Genomic DNA, 22,502 nt, shown 5'->3' with positions numbered 1-22,502 from the left:
CATTGCCAGCCAGGCAGCAGGGGATCTAGCTCCAAAAATCCCATTTTAAAGATTTTATTTATTCATTTGAGAGAGAGAAACAGAGAGCGTGTACATGAGAGGTGGGGAGGGGCAGAGGAAGAGGGAGAAGCAGACTCTCCACTAAGTAGGGACTCAATCCCAGGACCCAGAGATCATGACCTGATCATGACCTGAGCCGAAGGCAGGCACTTAACTGACTGAGCCACCCAGGTGCCCCATAAATCCCATTTTAGTATCTGCTTTCTACCCCTCCGGGCACCAATTGTCAAAGGTTGGATTCTTCATGGAGCAATGTAGAGAGTTTCTAAGGGAGCACTCTCAGGATAGGTATCTGTAAGGGGAATGAAAGGAAGCAAGACTAAGTAAAGGAAGAAACTGCATGCAAAGCAGTCCCAACGAAGTATTGGCTGACCTGTGAAGAAGCTCTAAATCTGTGATGGTCCTTCTGAATTTCCTCAAGTTCGGGAAGCACCTGGCATTCAGATGTCTACATCAACTAGTCATTAGATGCATTCTGCCCTGGGAAAGTGTGTGGCCTTGAACAAGATGGATTTTTTCAGCAGAGATTGATTTAAATAAATCCTCAGTTCTGAATTGGTGATCTGGACTGTGCAGAGCAAGATTCATGACAAAGATGCTGGCAAGCTTTTCAGAACTCAGGGGAACAGAGATGGGAATAGGCTTCGAGAAGAGGAAGTGCTTGAACAAGAATAAGCTTCTTGCTTTCCCATAATTGTTTTCTTGATTTGCTAGTTTTGGGGTTTTTTTAAAACAAATGTTTCAGGTTTTAAGATTTTATTTATTTACTCATGAAGGGATCCCTGGGTGGTGCAGCGGTTTGGCGCCTGCCTTTGGCCCAGGGCGCAATCCTGGAGACCCGGGATCGAATCCCACATTGGGCTCCCGGTGCATGGAGCCTGCTTCTCCCTCTGCCTATGTCTCTGCCTCTCTCTCTCTCTCTCTCTCTATCATAAATAAATAAAAATTAAAAAAAAAGAATATTTACTCATGAAAAACACAGAGAGAGAGAGAGAGAGAGAGAGACATAGGCAAAGGAGAAGCAGGCTCATTGCAGGGAGCCCAATGTGGAACTCGATCCCAGGACCCCAGGATCATGACCCAAGCTGAAGGCAGACACCCAACCACTGAGCCACCCAGGTGCCCTACATGGTGGCTTTATTTATTTATTTATTTATTTATTTATTTATTTAATTTATTTATTCATGAGACACACAGAGAGAGAGGCAGAGACACAGGCAGAGGGAGAAGCAGGCTCCCTGCAGGGAGTCTAATGCAGAACTTGATCAGGACTCTGGGATCATGACCTGAGCCAAAGGCAGACACTCAACCACTGAGCCACCCAGGTACCCCTTGATTTGCTAGTTAATAGGATGATTCTAGTTACAAACTGCTCTGTAAAATAATCTCACAGATATTTTATGAATAAGACTTCTAGAAACATCTGAACAGAAATAATTATTTCCTGAGTTTAGAACAAGAGATCCCAGACAGCTTAACACATTGGTTATAGTTCTGCTTTAATAAGGTAACGATTGAAAATACACAGATATCTAAGGAAAAAGTAAAGCAGTATGAAGTAATGAGAGTACAGCTGTTCTTTAATTTGGGTCTTAAGTGTCTCATTGTAACAGCAATCGTAGTTCTCAACAATGTCCACCAGCTCTACAAACACATTGGATGGTAACATAAGAGCAGTACACTTTACACTGGACTTGTCAAAAACCCACTCTAAATTCACTGTGTGTTTCATCTGGGTTTTCATAAGAGATAAGACGTATCTATAATTCACAACCAGAGTCATGTTTCTGAAGACTTACAGAAATATTGCCTGTCAATTTGCCTTTCAAATTGAATTTTTTAAATAGTATAATTTATTCTTTAAAGCAATTTTATAGACATGGGCTTTCTGGTTCATTTCATAGTGATATTGGTTGAACATGATACAAAGGAAATACAGGTATTTTCCAGGACAATAGGATAGATAAAGGAAGCTTTAAGAATTCATGAGGGAAAAAAAAAAAAAAAGAATTCATGAGGGGGGAAAAAGGGTGATAAAACCTAAACTTCTTTTTCAGATGTTTTAAAATTTCTATAAAACCTTTTGTTCCAAAATTAATCACTTAACTATGGTACATAAAATGTATTGAATGCATTCCCTGACATCAAGATGGGAAACCCTCTCTTTTATATAATAAAATCCTCTTCTGGTCCATCTTGGCCCAAGTCCTGGTTGTCTGAGGGCAGATTTCTCTTAAGAGGCCTAAAGTTATCATAAAAATCATTGTTTTCATCTACTGGTTGGTATTCCTGTTCAAGTTCAGGTAAGAAGCCACTTCCAGAGCCGCTTCCAGATCCTGAGCCAGAGCCAGAGCCAGAGCCAGATCCAAAGTAGTCCTCAGAAATAGGAAAGATATCATTCAAGTTCTGGGATCTTGACATTCTGAAGATAGAAAAATGAAAAAAAAAATAACAGTAAAGCTTGAGACATAAGGATAATCATAATAAATTTTTTAAGATAGAAAATTAATGTAGCCATCCAGTTGCTCAAATTAAAATTTAAAGTTTCCCAGTTATTCAGTGCTTTAAAACAAAAAAAATGAAATCTTTCTACATGTTTGCCTATAGTTATTATACTTAACTCATTGCATTTATCAATCAACATCTATGCATTGCAGACTCATATAAACAGTGCTAATTTTCTTATAATTAGTATTCCTATATTTGGTAAATTTACTTTTAAGAGGTCATTTATTTTTTTAAAAAGATGACTTTTCCCATTTTCTCCCATCAAAGAAAGGACAAACAAGTGTAAGTTAGCCCAGACAGATGACATTATTTTCTAATTTAAAATTTCTACAAAACATCTAATAATACACAGTGCTTAAACAAACTCATTCTTAAATTCTTTGGAACAAGTTAAATATTATGTTTGCCTCCATATTGACATTCAGTTTCCTCTCAAAAAGTGTATTCATTCAGCTGGGTTCAGTTTGTGGTTAGAAGTCCACACAGCACCAAAGACCAGAGCAATGGTGCTACCCCTCAATGGTAGAACAAGGCAACTAAGTATCAGAAACAAAAATCTAGTTTCATAGTCTGTGGGACATTTTTTCCAGGGAAATAATGGAACTACGGGCCATATAACAGATTAGAGCATCATTCATGCGTGCATTCAGTAAATACTAAACATCTGATCCCTGTTCTAAGTGCCTGGGATAGAATGGTGATTGATAGATGAGGTCCCTGCTCAAGAAATTTATAACTTATTGGGGCAGACAGACAATAAAAAGGAATAAATCAGGAAAATATGATTTACGATTTTTACTTCTCTTTTGCAGAGAAGTGAAATAGAAGAATGTAATAGAGGGTGACCAGGAGATTAGACTGTGAGGTCAGGAAAAAGGCATCAGAGCTGGAAACAGATGTGGTGGTTACACACACACACACACACACACACACACACACGTGCACATGCACACCCATAGTAGAAACCATGGAACAGGATGTGGCCACCTAAAAAAAAAACATGCAGAGAGAGAAGAGGTCCAGGACAGAGCTGGAGCCACACCAATACATTAAACATTGAACAGAGGAGAAAGAACAATGAGGGAAGTAGAAAACTCAAGATAAGGTGGGGCCATGGAAGCCCAGAGAAGAAAGCATTTCAAAGCAGTGGGGGGAGGGAGGCAGTCAACTGTTTTTGAAGGTAATGAAGTTGACCAAGTAGAGAAGTAGGTAAGTAAACAGTGGTGGTGTTAACCAGGAGTAACTGTGACCTTAGCAAGCATTCTGAGTAGAAGTTCAAGCAAGCAGAAGGGGTAGACGGAGTGGGAGACAGGAAGCATCCCTTTCAGTGTTACTGGGAAGAGGAGCAGAGAACAGAGCAATAGCTGGAAAGGATGCAGAGTCAAAGAAGAGACTTTACCTAACTGTACAAGATGCTAGAGAAATTCAGCACACTTATGGGAAGGAGAACCTAGGCTCAGAGGAGGAATCGCAGAACTGAAGTCCTAGAGAAGATGTGTGGGGATAGGATACCCAGTACAAGGAAAAGTGGCCTTATAAGCTGCCACAATCAGAGTCCAATCAGGAAACTCATCTAAGTATCTAACACAGGAAATTACTTATACAGGTGATGGAAAAGCAGTGGAAGCCAAATAGGAAACCCAGAGATGAGCGACAATCAGAAACTATTTCTCTCTCTGGGCTAAAGGAACAATAGAATATGGTGGTGTTGCCTGAGCCTAGCATCTGGTGGGAGCTGAAGCCATGGATGACACAGCCCTGCCAGAGGTGCCACCCAAGGCTGGGATTGAGAAGAAACAACCAGTCTCTCCCTGCCTCCCATGCACCCCAGTCTCCCTCCTCTGCCTTCCATTCACCAAACTCAACCACAAATCTGGGAGCCTAAGAAAGGCAGACGATAGGATGAGCCCTCATCCCACCCCCAACCTAATAGAGCAAGAAGGAAAAAGGAGAAATAATGGATAGGAGGGCAAATGGGCCCAGGACCAATATAAGAGCAGGGACTGTTCATTCATTCTTAAGTATCAGGAGTGTGAGAGTAAGAAGAAAAAATTCCTGGCTGAGGAAAGGGAAGATCATAGAGATTTAATTTTTTTAAAGATTTTATTTATTCACAAGAGACACACACAGAGAGAGAGAGAGAGAGAGAGAGGCAGAGAAACAGGCAGAGGGAGAAGCAGGCTCCATGCAAGGAGCCCGACGTGGGACTCGATCCCAGGTCTCCAGGATCACAACCTGGGCTGCAGGCGGCGCTAAACCGCTGCACCACCGGGGCTGCCCGATCATAGAGATTTAAGAAGAGAAGAAATGATGTAAAATAGTTGTTTTGTAAAACTTGCGTTATTCCTCTAACATTTTAGATTTAAATGAATTACTATGGAAACTCATGAGTTCAAATAATGGAGAATGCTATAAACTCAGTTTCAGGCTTAATTCTGTGGACTAAAAGTAGAAGCACAGAAACAGGATTGCAGAGTGGCATTTTGAGGATGGTGATATCCTCTCTCATGCAGCAAATGCCAGTGATGAAGAGAGTCACCAGGATGAGGGCCTTACCTGGTTTGGGCATGAGGATTTATTTACCCTGCTTCAAGGAGAGTGATTTTCTAGGTTTAATCTTCTAAATCTAAAGATTAAATTTTTATGATTATCCTTTTCATAATATATTTTTGCTGCATGTTCTATAACCTTGATCTTCATTGAAATCATTGATTCTAAGACAATTCAATTTTTGTTACTTAAGAATTCCTACTGGTATCTTTTTTTGCAAGTGCAAAGCAGGTTTTGTTTGATCAAGAAGGTTTGGCTTTCTCTTTGACAAGTCATGGCCCATTAATTCTTCCTTCCCCTAATTTCTTGGGTTTTTTTTTTTTTTTTAATCACTGCTATCTAATCTCAGGACATTTTTTAAAAATATTGTATTTAGGGCAGCCCTGGTGGCGCAGCGGTTTAGCGCTGCCTGCAGCCCGGGGTGTGATCCTGGAGACCCGGGATTGAGTCCCACATCGGGCTTCCTGCATGGAGCCTGCTTCTCCCTCTGCCTGTGTCTCTGCCTCTCTCTCGCTCTCTCTGGGTGAATAAATAAATAAATCTTTTTTAAAAAATAAAAAAATAAAAATATTGTATTTATTTATTCATGAGAGACACACAGAGAGAGCCAGAGAGAGGCAAAGGGAGAAGCAGGCTCCCTGCGAGGAGCCCCATGTGGGACTTGACCCCAGGACCCTGGGGTCACACTCTGAGCTGAAGGCAGATGCTCAACCACTGAGCCACCCAGGTGCCCCTAATCTCAGGACATTTTTATCACCCCTCAAAAATCCTGTACCTGTACTCCCCACTCTGTATTCCTCTTTCTCCTCCAGCCCCCAGTGATCACTGATCTATTTCCTACCTCTATGGATTTGCCTATTCTGGACATTTCATATCAATAGAATCATGCAATATGTGGCTTTTTGTGTCTAGTTTCTTTCACTTTGCATAATGTTTTCAGGATTCATCCATGTTATAGCATGTATCAGTACTCTGTTCCTTTTTTTTGGCCAAATAATAGTCCACTTCAGGGATATACTATGTTTTGTTTATCTATTCAGTTGACAGACTTCTGTTGGATTCTAATGTATAACATGCTCTACTTATATAAATAGAATAGCGTTAAATCGTTTTCAATACTTGTTGGTGAGGAGTACTTGATTTTTTGTCTTGCTACCATGAAAAGACCTTGCAAAAGTATAAATGAATCATGCATTCTTGCACTCATATACCAGTAAATACAGTACTGTTTTACCATGTACCATGCAATGAAAACCAAACCATCAAAGCAAGGGCCTGAAGAAAAACACTCTGGACAATGCTCCCATCTCCAAGGCAAGATCTCAACAGAGGTTGGTGAAAGTAAAATCAGAGAAAGTGTACTTACGAAGAACGGTCAGTCGGAGGAAAGATTCTGTTGGATTCACCTGGAAGTAGGTCAAACATTGGTTCCTTTTCATCAATGCAGTTTGCGGAATTACTGTCAGGACTGCAGTGTACCCACTGGTACGTGGCTCTCTTCACAGGAGAACCTGTCCAAACAGGAACCCACATGGTTAATAAGTATCTCATACACAGCTTCTAATCACTCTGTCCCTAAGAAATTTTTGATTAAATTGATTCTGAATTTGGTAGAAGATAAAGTGTGAGCAGGTTTTATGATCATAAATGTAACAGGAGTATGCACTGTGTGCCAACCTTTTATATACACTTGTCCTCCCAACAACCCTAAAAAGTAGCCCAGAGTTTAAGGTTAGAATAGGTTTTGGCAATCAGCTGCCTGTAGTAACATCCCAGCTCTGCTACTGGTGAGCTGTGAAACCTTCACTTCTCTAAAAGAATAAGTAAATAAATCTAAAAAAAAAAAAAAAGGAGAAAGAAAGAAAGAATGAGGCAGCTCTCTGGATACTGATATAGATTCTCCAGGGTAAAAGAAAGTAAGAAAAAAAAAGTAAGGAACACTGTGCATTGTGTTATAACATTTGTGTGTTTGTGCTTTGAAGACTACACTTACATATATGCTTAAATATATGTATCTTGAACCTCTGAACAGATACACAACAAACTGCCTCTGTCAGGGAATTGGCAGGCAGAAGACAGTGGAAGGAAGGACACTGACTCCAAAATATTCTTTTGAGTGGCACCTGGGTAGCTCAGTGGTTGAGCATCTGCCTTTGACTCAGGTCGTGATCCTGGAGTCCTGGGATCGAGTCCTGCATCAAGCTCCCCATGGGGAGCCTGCTTCTCCCTCTGCCTATGTCTCTGCCTCTCTCTCTGTGTCTCTCATGAATGAATAAAAATATTTATATATATATATATATATATATATATTCTTTTCAAGCTTTTGATTTTTGAGCCATATATATGCCTTCTCTATTCAAAATTAATGATTTATTTTTAACAGGTTCATTGAGGTAGAAATGACATATGCTGTACACATTTAAAGTGTACAGTTTAATGTTTTGACATATCTGTATACCTGTGGAACCTTCCTCAGGCCATTTTAAAATCCCTTCCTTCCTCCTGACACATTCCCACAAGTTCCCTACAACCATTAATCCATTATCATTATAAATTAGTTTACATTTTATATTCTATAATTTTACATAAATGGATTCATACAGCAACTCGTCCGCGGGTTTCCTGACAACGTTTTAACTCAAGGACTAATTGGGAGGACAGTCTGTTTAGATATTCCTTACATCTATACTGCTTTTGGTTTTATTTGTTAAAATAACACTTATGAAAAAAATAAAATAACACTTCTGTTAGAAAAAAATATGTGTTCACTCTGGGAAATTTTGAAAAATGTAGCAAACAAAAGAAAAGAAAAATTACCCCTAATCTCATTCTCAACATCCCCAGAGATCATGAATTTTGGAGTTTGGAGGGTTTTTTTCTCCCCCAAGGTATCTGTTTCTAGGAAAGTATGCACAAGTTATGTCCTGTTCTCTTCTGACAGCAGCTATCAGAGGTTGAAATGTGGAGCTTCTACCAAGGTCAAGTTCACTTTACCTCTCAATAGGATGACCAAGGATTTTGTTCTTAAAAGATTGCAGAACCACAGAACTTTTTGAAAATATCCTTTCTTTATGAGTCTCTATTATGTCAATTTGTGCTCAGTTTTGTCCTAGCTAGTATCTCTGATTAATTTTATAAATACAGCATTACCAAGTTATTGCATCAATATATTTATGATATATATTTAAATATCTATAGATATATAAATAAAACATAATGTATAAAAGATACATATAGCTGTTCACTTTATTATTTATTTAAAATAGGCAAAGAGGAAATAACTATATCAAAACATCTGCAAATACTCAGATAATGAGGCACTCATATGAGAAAATATAGACCAAATGGTAAAAAAAGCAGTGGTTATAGAAAAGACTCTGGACCATCATAGGAAAATCTATATTTAAAAATAGTGGAAAATAAATAAATAAATAAAAAATAAATAAATAAATAAATAAATATAGTGGAGGGCAGCCCCAGTGGCTCAGCGGTTTAGCGCCACCTTCAGCCCAGGGTGTGATCCTGGAGACCCGGGATCCAGTCCCATGTCCGGCTCCCTGTATGGAGCCTGCTTCTCCCTCTGCCTGTGTCTCTGCCCTTCTCTCTCCCTCTCTCTCTCTCTCTCTCTCTCGAATAAATAAATAAAATCTTTAAAAACAAATAAATAAAAAATAAAAATAGTGGAAAAGCAGAATTACCACTCTGCATAATAGTTGTTAATGCAACTACTACAAACAGATATTAGGGGGAAATCTGAGGAAATAACTCAGAAATATAACGGTGGACTCTGGTGATGTCTCATTTTGTCTTATAAACTTTTATAATTAACAATATTCCTTTAAAAAATAAAAGATTCTAATGTAGAAAGTAAATATTCTCCCATTTTCTCTCTTTCTTCCTATCTTTCTTTCCTTTGTAACTACTGTTCTATCACAATGTTCCCCATGGTTCCTGAATATCACTTACCATATTGGTCTGGGGTAGCTAGTCATTCGAAATGGGTTAACTGGGCAGCCCTGGTGGTGTAGCGGTTTAGCGCCACCTTCAGCCCAGGGCCTGATCCTGGAGACCCGGGGATCGAGTCCCGCATCGGGCTCCCTGCACGGAGCCTGCTTCTCCCTTTGCCTGTGTCTCTGCATCTCTCTCTCTCTCTCATGAATAAATAAATAAAATATTAAAAAAAAACAAAATGGGTTAACTCTGTCACTGCCTGGAGACTGGAGGTAAAGTAGCAAGATGACACCCACTGTCTGTCTTCTGTCCTTGACCAACTTACTTAACCTCCCTGTACTTCAATTTCTTCATCCATAGAATGGGGACAGTAATAGATCTAATAATGAGATATAAATGCTAGGTTCTTAGAATAATACCCACCACCATGGTCAGAGCTCTTTAAATGGTAACTTCCCTGATGAGGAAGAAGACCAAGGAACCAATCTCTGCTAGTGGACAGCTTATAGAGATCAAAATTTAAGTACTCATTCTACCATTCATCTTTCAAAGATGAATAATAGTGTCCCAAAAAGTTCCCGTTCAAATGAGACAAAAGTATGTAAAACATCTAGCACAAATCTTTGCGCATGGCATTTAATATGTTTTCTTTCTTTTTCCTTCACTGATCCTTTCCTGAAGCAGCCTAAGTTTGGACCTGGTTGTTACATAGAAGCCCCGCATTGCAGGTAGCATAAAAAAAATCCAACATCTCCAGCAGAGGGCAACGGCTTCACACTCTGCTGGCTAGGACAGCGCTGCCCAATAGGGTAAGACACCCACGTATCGAATTTTCATGTTCTAGCAGACCTAATTTTAAGTCAAAAAGACAAATGAAAGTAATGTCAACACATTTTACTTAGCCAATTTCTTCAGATATCACAATTTAACATATAAACAATATAAAGGTTATTAAGGAGTATCTTACATTTTTCTTTCATGTAAGTCTCCAAATCTGGGGTATATTTTGCGCTTATAGCACATTGCAGTTTGGACTTGCCACAATTCAAGTGCTTGGTGGACAGAGTAGGTCTAGGCATTCTCCTTTACATGCAATTGATGTGCTAAATATCAAACTGAGGTAATCTTTGCATAGATAGGAAGTTAAACAGAAAAGTAAAACTAAAACTTTGTAAGGAAGCATCCGGGTGAAAGACCATATCTTTTCACTGGTATAACAAATGCACCTCTGGCAAATTAGTGAAAACAAATTCTAAAATACAAAATTACTCCCCAGAATTCAAATTTCTTTTGAAATGTATAAGGAGGGACTTCTTGGGGTGCCTGACTGGCTCAGTTGGTAGAGTATGTGACTCTTGATCTCAGGGTTATAAATTCAAGCTCCACTTTGGGTGTAGAGATTTCTTAAAATCTTTTTTTAAAAAATGAGGGGCTGGGATCCCTGGGTGGCGCAGCGGTTTAGCGCCTGCCTTTGGCCCAGGGCGTGATCCTGGAGACCTGGGATCGAATCCCACGTCGGGCTCCCGGTGCATGGAGCCTGCTTCTCCCTCTGCCTATGTCTCTGCCTCTCTCTCTCTCTCTCTGTGACTATCATAAATAAATAAAAATTTTAAAAAAAAAATGAGGGGCTTTGCTTCAGAGGGTGATAAAAATGTTCTAAAATTGACCGTGGTGATAGTTGCATGTATCTGTATTTTTTTTTTAAAGATTTTATGTATTTATTTCAGAGTGAAAGACTTGGAGAGCACAAGCCAGGAAGAGAGGGAGCAAGAGAGCGAGAAGCAGACTCCCTGCCAAGCAGGGAACAGGGCTCAATCCCAGGACCCTGGGATCATGACCTGTGCTAAAGGCAGACACTTGACCTACTGAGCCACCCAAGCGCCTCTAAATGCTTTAATGGATGAACTGTATGGTTTGTGAAGGCTATGTCAGTAAAGCTGTTTAAAAACTTGTAAAGAGGGTCGCCTGGGTGGCTCAGCGGTTGAGCAACTGCCTTTGGTTCAGGGCGTGAGCCTGGAGTCAGAGATTGAGTCTCTAGTCGGGTGGAGCCTGCTTCTCCCTCTGCCTAAGTCTCTGCCTCTCTCCTTCTGTGTCTCTCATGAATAAATAAGTAAAATCTTTTTTTAAAAAAATAAAAACTTGTGAAGAAACCAAAGGTAGAGGTCCCCTCCCCCTCTCCCACCAAAAGTTTATCTAATTTGGGGCTAATCCTTTTCAGTAGGCTTTAAATAAAGAGCATGGTTACAGACACAAAGTTCCCTGCATATTTGTTGAAGGATGTTGGCAGGATGTGAATTCAACAGTTTCTTTCAGCCCCTGACGTTGTGGGAATACCTTAACTTTATCTTGCTTGAGAGAAATGTCTTACGATTACCATAATTGAAAAAAAAAAACTAAAGGGAGAATGCTAGCGGACACAAAGGTTATCTTTCTCAAAGGCCCCACCTACTAGATCTGCTGGATTCCAGGGAAAAGAATGGTGTTTATTTAGAATTCTTTCCCTCACTGTCCCTCACCACACACACAGTTGCTAGTCCTGCTTTACAAAAATGCTTTCTGTGAATGAACATTACTCCAGTCATCTCTCTGCATCTTTTTTCAAAAATATTTGTATTCCCTTTTTATTCTGTTATTTTTTTAAGTAGATCTCCATGTTCAACATGGGGCTCAAACTCAGAACCATGAGATCGAATCACATGTTCTACCAACTGAGCCAGCCAGATGCTCCTCTCTGCATCTTTTTATATCACAGTACCAAATTTCCCCTCCAACATCATCGCAATTTACTAATTTCCTATTTTTTTTAAGATTTTATTTATTTATTCATGAGAGACAGAGAGAGAGAGAAAAGCAGAGACATAGGCGGAGGGAGAAGCAGACTCCCTGCAAGGAGCCTGATACAGGACTCAATCCCAGGACCCCAGGATCGTGACCTAAACTGAAGGGAAATGCTCAACCACTGAGCCACCCAAGCACCCCCCAATTTTCTATTCTTACTGGAGAGTTGCTACAGGTGTGTTACAGAAACTTAAGCAGAAAATGCCATGAGGGGGGTGATTAAAAGACCATTTTGTTCATTGTTTTGGTAGCATTGAAACAGACATCATTGCCCTACTGGGCAATCAACTCTACAAGATAGATAAGGTTCCCCCACCCTTGTATGGTTTGACAACTATTTATGTTTTAAGTTTACTTTCAATTTCTCACTCTCTATCCCTCAATTCAGTGGTAAACTTCATAACAAGTTTATAGTCAAAGCAAAGTTTTTTGTTTTAAATAAAGAAAATCTTGGGGTGCATAGCTGGTTTACCCCATAGAGAATGCAACTCTTGATCTTGAGGTAATAAATTCAAATCCCACATTGGGTGTGGTGATTACTTTAAAAATAAAATCCTTAAAGGTATGCCTAGGTGGCTCAGTCAGTCAAGCACTTGACTCTTGTTCTCAGCTTAGTTCTTGATCTCAAGGTCATGAGTTCAAGCCCTCATTGGGCTCCATTATGAGTGTGGAGCCTACTTAAGAAAAAGATATTTAAAAAGAGAGGAAGAAAGAAAGAAAATCTCTAATCCACCTGGAAGACAGCCAAGTTGCAGGAGAAAGTTAATTCTGCCCTGAAATCAGATGACCATTTCTGTCTGGTATTAATTAGTTGTAATGGCCTAAAGCAAATTTCAAATATTTTGCAAGAGGTTGATCTGCAGAGCAAATGAGGTGGTGAATGCAAGATCAGTTTTCTCCTCTATAAATTGATGTTAATTCCTCCTCATAGGGAATACGATGATCATTTACAAGAGAACAAACATGAAATCACTGTGCAAATAGCAGCACACATGGGTAGAATCTGTATCTACTATAAGAGTGTGGAGTGAGTGCATGATCCGGCCACACCTGCTCATGGATTTTCCATTTTCTCTCTTTATGGGCATCTTTTTAAAAAAGAGGTAATAAAAGAGTTTAGGATTCACAGACCCTATCAATAATCAGTAATCCCCTAGAGTTCTACATTAAATCGGTAGCCACCTGTGCTCTCCAGGATCCCCATGCAATGCCAAATTTCCCATTCTTTGCACCTGATAGACACGATTTTACATCAGGTCTTTACTTGGGTTTGACTTATAGTAACTGATATGGGCTGAGTTATGTCCCTTCAATTCATATGTTGAAGTCCTAAATCTCAATACCTCAAAATGGAATTGTATTTGGAGATAGGTCCTTCAAAGAGGTATTAAGTTAAAATGAGTTCATTTGGATGAGCCCTAATCCAATAAAGCTGGTGTCCTTCTAAGAAGAGGAGATCAAAACACAGACACACAGAGAAAGGACAATGTGAAGACAGAAAATGGGCTTCTGCAAGCCAAGGAGAGAGGCTTCAGAATGAAAACAGTTCCACTGATGTCTTGATCTTGGCCTTCCAGCCTCCAGAAATGTGAGGAACCATTTCTGTTAAGCTCCACCAGTCTGGGTACTGTGCAGCCTTAGTAAACTAATACAGTCACCTAAGATGTTTTGAATATGTTCAGTAAAAACAAGCCAAAAGCCTAGTTTGAGCAGTGCAGTCAAACCAATGATTTAAATATTTAAACTTTTTTTTTTAAGATGGTGAAAGAATACTATCAAATCCTATCTGGCGTCACAAGAATGTATGGGGAAATAGTGGTGTGGCTCTGCATTACTGCCTTGAGGTGCTGTCACACACGCAGCCATGGGTGGGCATCTATTCCCCTTCTTATTCAGATGTAGGCACAAACCCTTAATTTCAAACACCAAGTGCACTCCTCCTTTGGAAATACCCTAGTTTTTCAGTTCATTCATTCTATCTATTTTGGTTCCTTTTCCAACAAAGAGCTAAACCTACCAGATGATGACATAAATGCTAGTACTTTATACGATTTCATAATGATTTCTTCACTTCTTTCTGATGAATCACCTACTACATAAGGAACGTTTTTGTCTATTTAAAGATTTTATTTATTTATTTGAGAAAGAGCATGAGCAGGGGCAGAGGGAGAGGGAGAAGCAGACTCCCTGCTGAGCAGGGAGCCCTGACTCAACGCGGGGCTGGATGCCAGGACCCCAGAATCACGACCTGAGCCATCAAGGCACCCAGGAATGTTTTTGTTTCAATTCTAGGTTTACCTACTGAATCGTAGTGGGGAATGTGATATTTTGGGGGAAATCTTGAATATGTAAAGACTGACTTAGTTCTGGCAGGGGTAGACCCTTCACCACCACCACCAACTGGTCACTCAGGTCTGCATATAGACCTCATTACTCTGGGTCTTGTCAGAACATATTAGGGAATTATTTCATCAAGTTCAAGATTTTCCCTAAAAGATCCAAGCCTATTCCCTAAAATCAGTAATGTTTTGTACTTTAGAAAATACAGATTAGTAAAAAAGTTTCAGCAACACTTGCTGTTATTTTCAATAATTGCATAACAAGAAGAAAATTATTTTATAAATTTCCAGTACATAATGAATGTATGTGAGATTATCTGTACGATCTCATTTCCATCAGAAGTAAAAACAAGACAACTAGAAGTCACTTTGAAGAAATAAATCCAGGACATATGTTGTCACTGTGAGTCGATATTTCCTATACAAATTGGGGGAACTTAAATATTTTTCTACTACAAATTCTCCCATCTATATATCAGGCCATGACCTTCTGCCTTATTTAGACATAATCCCTTATTTACCAAAGGAGAAAAAATTATATTTTTTTTACAAACTGATCCTTTCTGTTATCTTAGTCATAAGGATTAGAAGTTGTTTCAGTCTGACTAAACAACCCTGAATGATAAAGAAATCTAACAAGAAATTTCCAGATGTAATGTATCTCCAAGCAACAGCACAAACACTAAAATTCTTTGGCCTCTCTTTAAACTGGGAGGGTCTGTACTATGTCTAACCACAATTGAATTTTCACTAAGAACTAAATTAGAAAAAAGAAAAAATAGAAATTTACTCTGATTTTTAATATCTGTTATTTCCCACTGTTGCAGTAATTACGACACCACCATAATATATTAAAACTTGAGACTGGGATGCCTGCGTGGCTCAGTGGTTGAGCCTCTGCCTTCAGTTCAGCGTGTGATCCTGGGGTTCTGGGATCGAGTCCCACACCGGGCTCCCTGAATGGAGCCTGCTTCTGCCTCTGCCTGTGTCTCTGCCTCTCTCTGTGTCTCTCATGAATAAATAAATAAAATATAAAATAAAACTTGGGACTGATATAAACCCTTAGGGACAGATCAACATGCCAAAACACTTGGCAGTGCTATCTTCAACAGATAGGTCATTTTCTATATTCCTTTCTTGAGTTTTTTCAATTTGTAGCGTAAAATTCAATTCAATTAACACATAGTGTATGATTAGTTCCAAGGTAGAATTTAGTGATTCATCAGTTGACCTTCTTGAATTTTTTTTTTCCTTTTTGAATTTTTAAAAGTTCATTGACTATACCTGTTCATCCAACAATAAAATAGCGAGTCGCAATCATTGTGAGAGTTTACAAGGCTACACCTGCCTCAGAGTTTCACTTTTCTTGGTACCAAACTTAACCAAACTCGCATTAGGGACTTCAGCCCACCCCCCAAATCCTTTCTCTTTGCCTCCTTTCCCATAATATAATACATTCTGTACCTTAAAATGAATACAATCATTTGTGTGGATCCCCAGGGCTTACAAAGATTACAGGGGGACAAGATTCCTGGGTCTTACCTTGAACTGAAAAATCCAAAACCAGGAGGAGGGCAAGAGCCAGTACAAGCCTACTGCCCTGGAGGAGCAACTGCATCGTGACCAGTTCACTTCAGTTCTACTGCTCACACACCAACCTCACGATTAGGAAATGTAGCAGGGTGCACTCTGTCCCTTTTAGAAAAAGTTCCAAAACCTCAAACCCTGCCCAGAACACACGTCACAATTTCCTGAACAAATAGAAAGAGATCCACATCAAAACCCAGAACGATAAAAAAAAAAAGAAGAAGACAGCAAACTAACTATTCATACCCATTATGAAACTGCACTGGACTCTCCCCAGGTCTGCTTTTTCAAAAGTTTTGTTGTTTGTCACTTGCCTATTAGTAATTTTTTCCCACTAAAACAGTAGAATCAACATTCAGTACAGTCTTTTTCCTTTCTTCAATAAATAATCTAAACACAAGTTTGCTGAAGAGTCTGCTGTACTGGGGACGAGTGGGAGCTAAGGTGCTGCCTTTTCATCGCTGAGGACCTTCATCATAAAGTACTAATTTTCTTTTTCATCGGGTTTAGCATAACTCACGGAGTCAAGCTCAAGAAGTGAAAGTTCAAAGCTGAGTTCTCATCTACAAATAAGTCTTCTCAGATTTCAGATAACTGGTTTCTTATTGGATACAGATGCTTCCACTGGATCCCTGGCTCTCCCTCTACCTCAACAGTGAGTGAGGATTTTGGGTTGCCAAGAGCTAGGTAAAACAGGAAAAAAAAAAAAAAAATCTTGCATTTCTCTGCTCTTTCACACAAAGTATTTCTTATCAATTTGATTCCTTTTATACTTTTCATCTTTTCTCTTGATAGAATTGCCCAACTTGATCTTGGGGTCCTCTGGCCGGGAAGAAGCCAAGGAATCAGAAACAAGATGTGTGTGTGGGGGGTCCTCTCAGTGGGCTGCTGGAGCTAAGAAAACACACTGGCCTCTGCCTCCTTCTCCAGGTCCTGGGGATCATACCTACACTTCTGGAGGCCAGAGGAAGCCCGGGTATAGACAATACACACGGGAGTTTATCTTGCGTTCTGGCCCCGGGGGTGCACACTGTTTCCTTCTATTCAAGGCTCTCCCCCTGGATGTGCCTCTCCCTACAGGCCCCCTTGCCAGGCACACACTCGCCCTCCAGACCTCTGGCGGGAGGGAGGAGTTTCCCTTCTCTTGTCTTCAGCTTCCTGCTGATTCCTTTACCATTTCCTGCCAAGGACAGGCCTCGGAACCTAATCGCTGGGTGGCTGTGGTGAAGTCCATGAGGGTCCTCAGAACCAGCTAGAAGGGTGTCGGGGGCTCCTCTTCAGTTGGAACCAGCCCCCAAATTCACAAACCCAGTGAACTCCCCACTGTGGAGAGTGGTTTGAGCTTGAAGTAACAGCCTTCATCGTCGGTCCCTTTTTACCCTATCTCCCAATTTAAAACCCTGGCAGCAGAACACTAATCCCCTTCCGTAAACCCTGCAAAGCCTCAGAACTGGTAGAGCTCGAGCTTCACCGTGGTCATTTGGGCGGCCTTTTATATTTCCGTCCTTCATTTTTTTTCTTTTATGGGCCTTGGTAATTCTTAGAAAATGGCTCAGGGGCGCCTGGGTGGCTCAGTGGTTGAGCGTCTGCCTTTGGCTCAGGTGGTGATGCTGGGGTCCTGGGATGGAGCCCCACATCAAGCTGCCCTCGGGGAGCCTGCTTCTCCCTCGGCCTATGTCTCTGCCTCTCTCATGAATAAATAAATAAAACCTCTTAAGAAAAAGAAAACGGCACAGTCTTCTCAAACATTTCTCTTCTCCCACTGACACTGACAACCGGCTGTTTCTTTTCCAAGGTAGCCATCCTTCACTTGCATGTCCGTAGTCCCTGCTTCAAGCTGTAGAGGAGCGAGACAAACTAGTGGTGGCCAGAAGTCCTGGGGCCCAGCTTGCCTCCCTTACTTAGCAACTGAGAGATGGTGGCCACCTCCTTGGTGCTGTCCTTCTAGTACTGACAGTGGTGAGGAAGCCAACGAGAGGGGCCCAGGAAAGCTCGTGCACACACTGTGAGGGATGCGTGGGCGGTGCTCCTCTGCGCTGGATACCTACCATCTTCTTGCCGCAAATTTCCTCCATTAACCAAAAACGATCATCTGTCTCTAAACCATACCCTCTACAGTAAGCCTCTTCTCCATAATTTTAAAAGACAAATTCTTCTCCAGACTTAATCCTTCATTTACCAGGCAATCTTTTTTTTTTTTTAATATTTTATTTTATTTATGACATACAGGCAGAGACATAGGCAGAGGGAGAAGCAGGAGAGTCTGATGCGGGACTCAATTCCAGGACCCCAGGATCACCACTGAAGCCAAAGGCAGATGCTCAACCACTGAGCCACCTGGTGCCCCCACCAGGCAACCTTAAATACACCTACTTTACTTCACTCTCAATTGATTTGCCTGTAAATTGAGCATCCTTATTCCTTGAGCATCTAAAAAAAAAGCAATCAGAGGGAAACTGAGGAAAACAAACCATGAGAGACTCCTAACTCTGGGAAATAAAGGGTTGCAGAAGGGGAAGAGGGTCGAAGGATGGGGTAACTGGGTGACCCGCACTTTAGAGGGTACTTGATAGCATGCGCACTGGGTGTTATACTATATGTCAGCAATTTGAATTTAAATAAAATTTTTTAAAGATTTTATTTATTCATGAGAGACACAGTGAGAGAGGCAGAGATACAGGCAGAAGGAGAAGCAGGCTCCCAGCAGGGAGCGCAATGCAGGACTTGATCCCGGGACTCCAGGATCACACCCTAAGCCAAAGGCAGATAGATGCTCATCCACTGAGCCACCCAGGCGCCCCTAAATAAACTATTTTTAAAGATAAAAATAAAAAAATAATTAAAAAGCAATCAATGTGCCTGCCTCCTCCCCTCTTCATGCAAACATGGCTTTTCACTAATTATTAGTTTCAGGGTAGTCTTTTTATTTTTTAAGAAAGATGTTATTTATTTATTTATTTATTTATTTATTTATTTATTTATTTAAGATAGAGCACAAGGGAAGGGGGTGCGCAGAGAGCAAAGGGAGAAGCAGGCTCTCTGCTGACCAGGGAGCTCGGTCCCAGGACCCTGGGACCATGACCTGAGTCAAAAGGAGACACTCAATTTACTGAACCACCCAGACGCCCCAAAGGTGGTCTTTTTAAAAAGCAGATCGTTTTAAAAAAAAAAAAAAAAAAAAAGCAGATCGTTTTAGAGCACTTGAAACGTCCTTGCATCACAACTCAGCAGAACACTTAAGATGAATTGAGGTTGTCAGAGGAGATACTGAGGGCAGCACAAAGCAACTCTGAGGGACGGCTCCAAGACTCATTTCTTTTTTAAAGCTCCAAGTTAAAGGTTCTGCACTCAGCAGCTGCTAAGACTTCCTTAGATCTTCCTTAGGAGATCTTGACTCTGAACTGGGCACTGTGCCAAAAAAAAAAAAAAACCCAAGAGCAAATAGACCCCATACCAAATCTGTCTCTAGAGTCTTAAAAAATGACCCTTGCATGAATATTTGATTTCTAGGATGGGAGGAGACCTTAGAAACCACCTCCTTCACCCAATCAGGTGGAGACAGTGCATGTCCAGAAAGGTACACGACTTGCTTGCTGCTGGTCATACAGCTGGTGATTGGCAAAAGCAGGTCTAGAACTCAGGGTTCCTGATTCACAGTCAGTGACAGATGAAGGTGAAGATTTGTAAGTCATCAGAGGTCTTCCTTTTAATCTTTTTCTTTTTTTAGAGGTACATACTGAGGTACTGTTTGGAATGAGAAAATGATTATGATTTGCTTCTAAATAATCCAGTTTCAGGAGGGGGATGAAAGAGGGATAGCAGTAGATTGCTGAAGCTGAGCAATGAGAAAAATCAAGGTTCATTACACTAGTATCCCTACCTTAATATATTTTTTAGAATTTTCATAACAAAGTGCTTTTTAAAGAAAAAAATCAAATTTATAAAAAATATCTTTATCTTATTCAGAGTTCATATAAGAAAACATCACCTTGGAGGGAAAAAAAAATTTTTTTTTTTAAAGATTTATTTACTTGAGAGAGAGAGAGTCGAGCAGCGGGGAGGGCAGAGGGGGAGAGAGAGAAGCAGACTTCCTGCTGAGCAGGGAGCCTGGATGCAGGACTCCATCCTGGAATCCTGGGAACATGACCTGAGCCAAAGGCTAATGCTTAAACAACTGACCCACCCAAGTGCCCCCCCCCCGAATTTTTTTTTTTTTAATTTTATTTACTTATTCATGAGAGACACAGAGAGAGAGGCAGAGACACAGGCAGAGGGAGAAGCAGGTTCCATGCAGGGAGCCCAACGTGAGACTCAACTCAATCCGGGGCCTCCAGGATGAGGCCCTGGGCTGAAGGCAGAGCTAAACCGCTGAGCCATCAGGGCTGCCCCCCAGAATTTTTCTTTAAAAAATGACCTCTTTAGTCATGGATACCAGGCACCTTTGAGTTTCCCATTCTTTCAGTTCTGCTCTCATTCCATCTCCACCCCTTTAGCAGATGGGGAGTCTGTGGCCAAAACAGTCTTGGTCCCAAAGGAGTGGTGACTATTGTATTCTTAATCCCTTTATAGAGTATCAGTGGATGGGTCCCTGGAGAGTGGTGCTCTGAGAGAGGGCACAGGCTCCCAGGCATCCCCCATTGGGCTCCTTCCCTAGCTCTTCCCTTCTTATCACTAAAGCCACACAACTAGAACAGGGTCCCTCCTTGTTGAAGATCTCCATTGTCCTAAACAAGAAGCTTGCCCAGGTGTTGTTATCTAAAAGTTTAATAACTTCAGGGTTTTCATCTTGGACTAGAAAGAGGGGAGGGGCAGAGCTCCCCCATCATAGTTTGGGTCTATAATTTGACAAGAAAAACAAGGGGCAGCGGGTATATAGGCAATCTCTGTACCTTCTGCTCAATTTTTCTGTGAACCTAAAAATGCTCTAAAAAATAAATTATATTTTAAAAAGGCATAAAAGAACTTCTCAGTTGCTACCTGAGTCTAGTAGAAGACATTCCAGCTCCAAAAATTGTAGGGCTTTAGAGAACCAAAATTTGCAATGAAAGAGCCAAGTGAAAAATACTATTAATATAATAGCTGGGGATGGGGGAATGTGTTCCTTCTCTTGGAAATATTTTCACAGAGTCAAAAATATTGGAAACAAATATTTTAGAGAAAATTTCAAACATAAAGAAAGAGGAGTATGCATGTGGGTTAGAGGGAACCAACCAGGCCCTGGATGGTTCAAGGAATGACCAAGAAAGACGGTCCTGGGCTCTGGGGTGTCTTAGTTGGTTAAGCGTCTGCCTTTGGCTCAGGTCATAATCCTGGGGTCTTGGGATCGAGCCTCAAGTCGGGATCCCTGCTCATTTGGAAGCCTGCTTCTCCCTCTCCTCTCCCTCTGCTTATTGTTACCCCTGCTTATTTCTCTCTCTCTCTCTCCCTCTCTCTGTCAAATAAGTACAAATTTTTTTTAAAAAGAAAGAAAGGAGGTCCTTATTTGACTTCTTTTCCCCAAGACATGCTATCTATCAACACTATTTATCTTTAGGAAATTATATTTTCTAATTAAAAATCAATAAATGCTCATTATGGAAAAGCAGGCAATTGGGGAGGAGCAATGGGGGGAGGGATGCAAAAGAAATGACAAATTCCTCATCACCTTCCATTCAGAGATTACCACTGTCATGATCTGCCTTTGGTAATTCAAAGGGGCACACCCCACTCACTTGAACACTGGGTTCCCTCTCATCCCCCCTTATGGCCAGTATATTATATCCTACTCTATGGCACCTAGCCCCATGTGTTCCCAAAACCTAGTTGTCAATTCTAGCAAATCCCATAACCCACCCATCAATTCACCACCTCAAGGCTCTGAGCTTCCTCTGCAGAGAAACAAGCTATCCAAGTTCCCAAACCCAGTGACAATATTTCCTATGCTTCACAGCCCAACCTCATTCCTACTCCCCCAAACACACACACTGAAGTTCCATTTACATACCTGTGATTATGTTTAACGTTATTGGTCACTAAGGAAGAGGGAAGTTCTTCTCCCTTAATTTGTAACCACAGAATATTAACCAGATATTCAACGGCTTTTTGATGTCAATCCTCTGAGGCTGACCGCATTTACCAATTAAGTTACAGCACTTTAGTTTGTTCTTATTTTTAGCCAAACTCCATGCACCACCCCCCATCTGCTTTTTTTTGGTTTTGGTCATTAACATGAAAAATGAACAGAATCACTTAATAAAGTTCTGTTTAGAAATTTCACGGCTTGGTGAGGTTATTTATTACATTGATGTGGTAAAAATTTTTCTTATGGTCAATCTTAACTTTTCACCCCCTCCTAAAGAATGAAGGGATACTGCTCACCCTCCACCCAAACAGATAGAATCTGCTGGAATCAGCTGTTTTTCTGACATCAGTGATATGTCATTTGATGACCTATATTTGATTATATCCTTAAATGGACTAAACATCTAGACCAGTTTAACATGTTTCTGTACATCACCCATGGCACTGAATGAATGAGTGTAGGAATTCATTCTATATTGAATAATTCTTATTTTTTTCATGTGCTAGTCTTGTCTTCTCATCTAGATACTCCAGGGATATAGTTTCAGTTTTGGCTGTATAGAATATAATGGGGCTCAAATAACTGTTGATGACCAAAAAGTTAGTAGT

The 22,502-nt window shown here is 40.6% G+C and overlaps 1 protein-coding gene and 1 long non-coding RNA gene across 7 annotated transcripts in view; one reads left to right on the top strand and one right to left on the bottom strand.

Moving 5' to 3' along the window:
* Positions 1-22,502, top strand: part of LOC112651780 (uncharacterized) — a 98,449-nt gene that overhangs the window by 18,098 nt on the left and 57,849 nt on the right. For 5 of the 6 annotated variants that reach the window (XR_007410140.1, XR_007410138.1, XR_007410142.1 and 2 more), the window contains exon 2: positions 9,754-9,878. This is a non-coding gene — a long non-coding RNA (uncharacterized LOC112651780). Of the gene's footprint in view, positions 1-9,750; positions 9,879-22,502 lie in introns of all 6 variants that reach the window. The other variant, XR_007410139.1, reaches the window with a different exon arrangement.
* SRGN (serglycin) lies at positions 1,543-16,089 on the bottom strand. The gene is made up of 3 exons (XM_025435085.3): positions 15,789-16,089; positions 6,485-6,629; positions 1,543-2,482 (listed from the first exon to the last, which is right to left on the bottom strand). The coding sequence occupies exons 1-3, from the start codon at positions 15,862-15,864 to the stop codon at positions 2,227-2,229; spliced, it is 477 nt and encodes a 158-aa protein (XP_025290870.1). The 5' UTR covers positions 15,865-16,089; the 3' UTR covers positions 1,543-2,226.

Source organism: Canis lupus, chromosome 4 (genome assembly GCF_003254725.2).
Source record: "Canis lupus dingo isolate Sandy chromosome 4, ASM325472v2, whole genome shotgun sequence".
NCBI classification, from domain to species: Eukaryota; Metazoa; Chordata; class Mammalia; order Carnivora; family Canidae; genus Canis; species Canis lupus.
Note: the sequence above shows the minus strand (reverse complement) of the source record. Positions and strands in the feature narration are given on the sequence as shown.

Excerpts from the sequence above, each read along its gene's own strand:
- SRGN (XM_025435085.3), bottom strand. The coding sequence starts at position 15,864 with ATGCAGTTGCTCCTCCAGGGCAGTAGGCTTGTACTGGCTCTTGCCCTC. Across the intron at positions 6,630-15,788 it reads TTTGGATTTTTCAGTTCAAG|GTTCTCCTGTGAAGAGAGCC; the intron begins GTAAGACCCAGG and ends CTGTTTGGACAG. Across the intron at positions 2,483-6,484 it reads CCTCCGACTGACCGTTCTTC|AATGTCAAGATCCCAGAACT; the intron begins GTAAGTACACTT and ends TTCTATCTTCAG.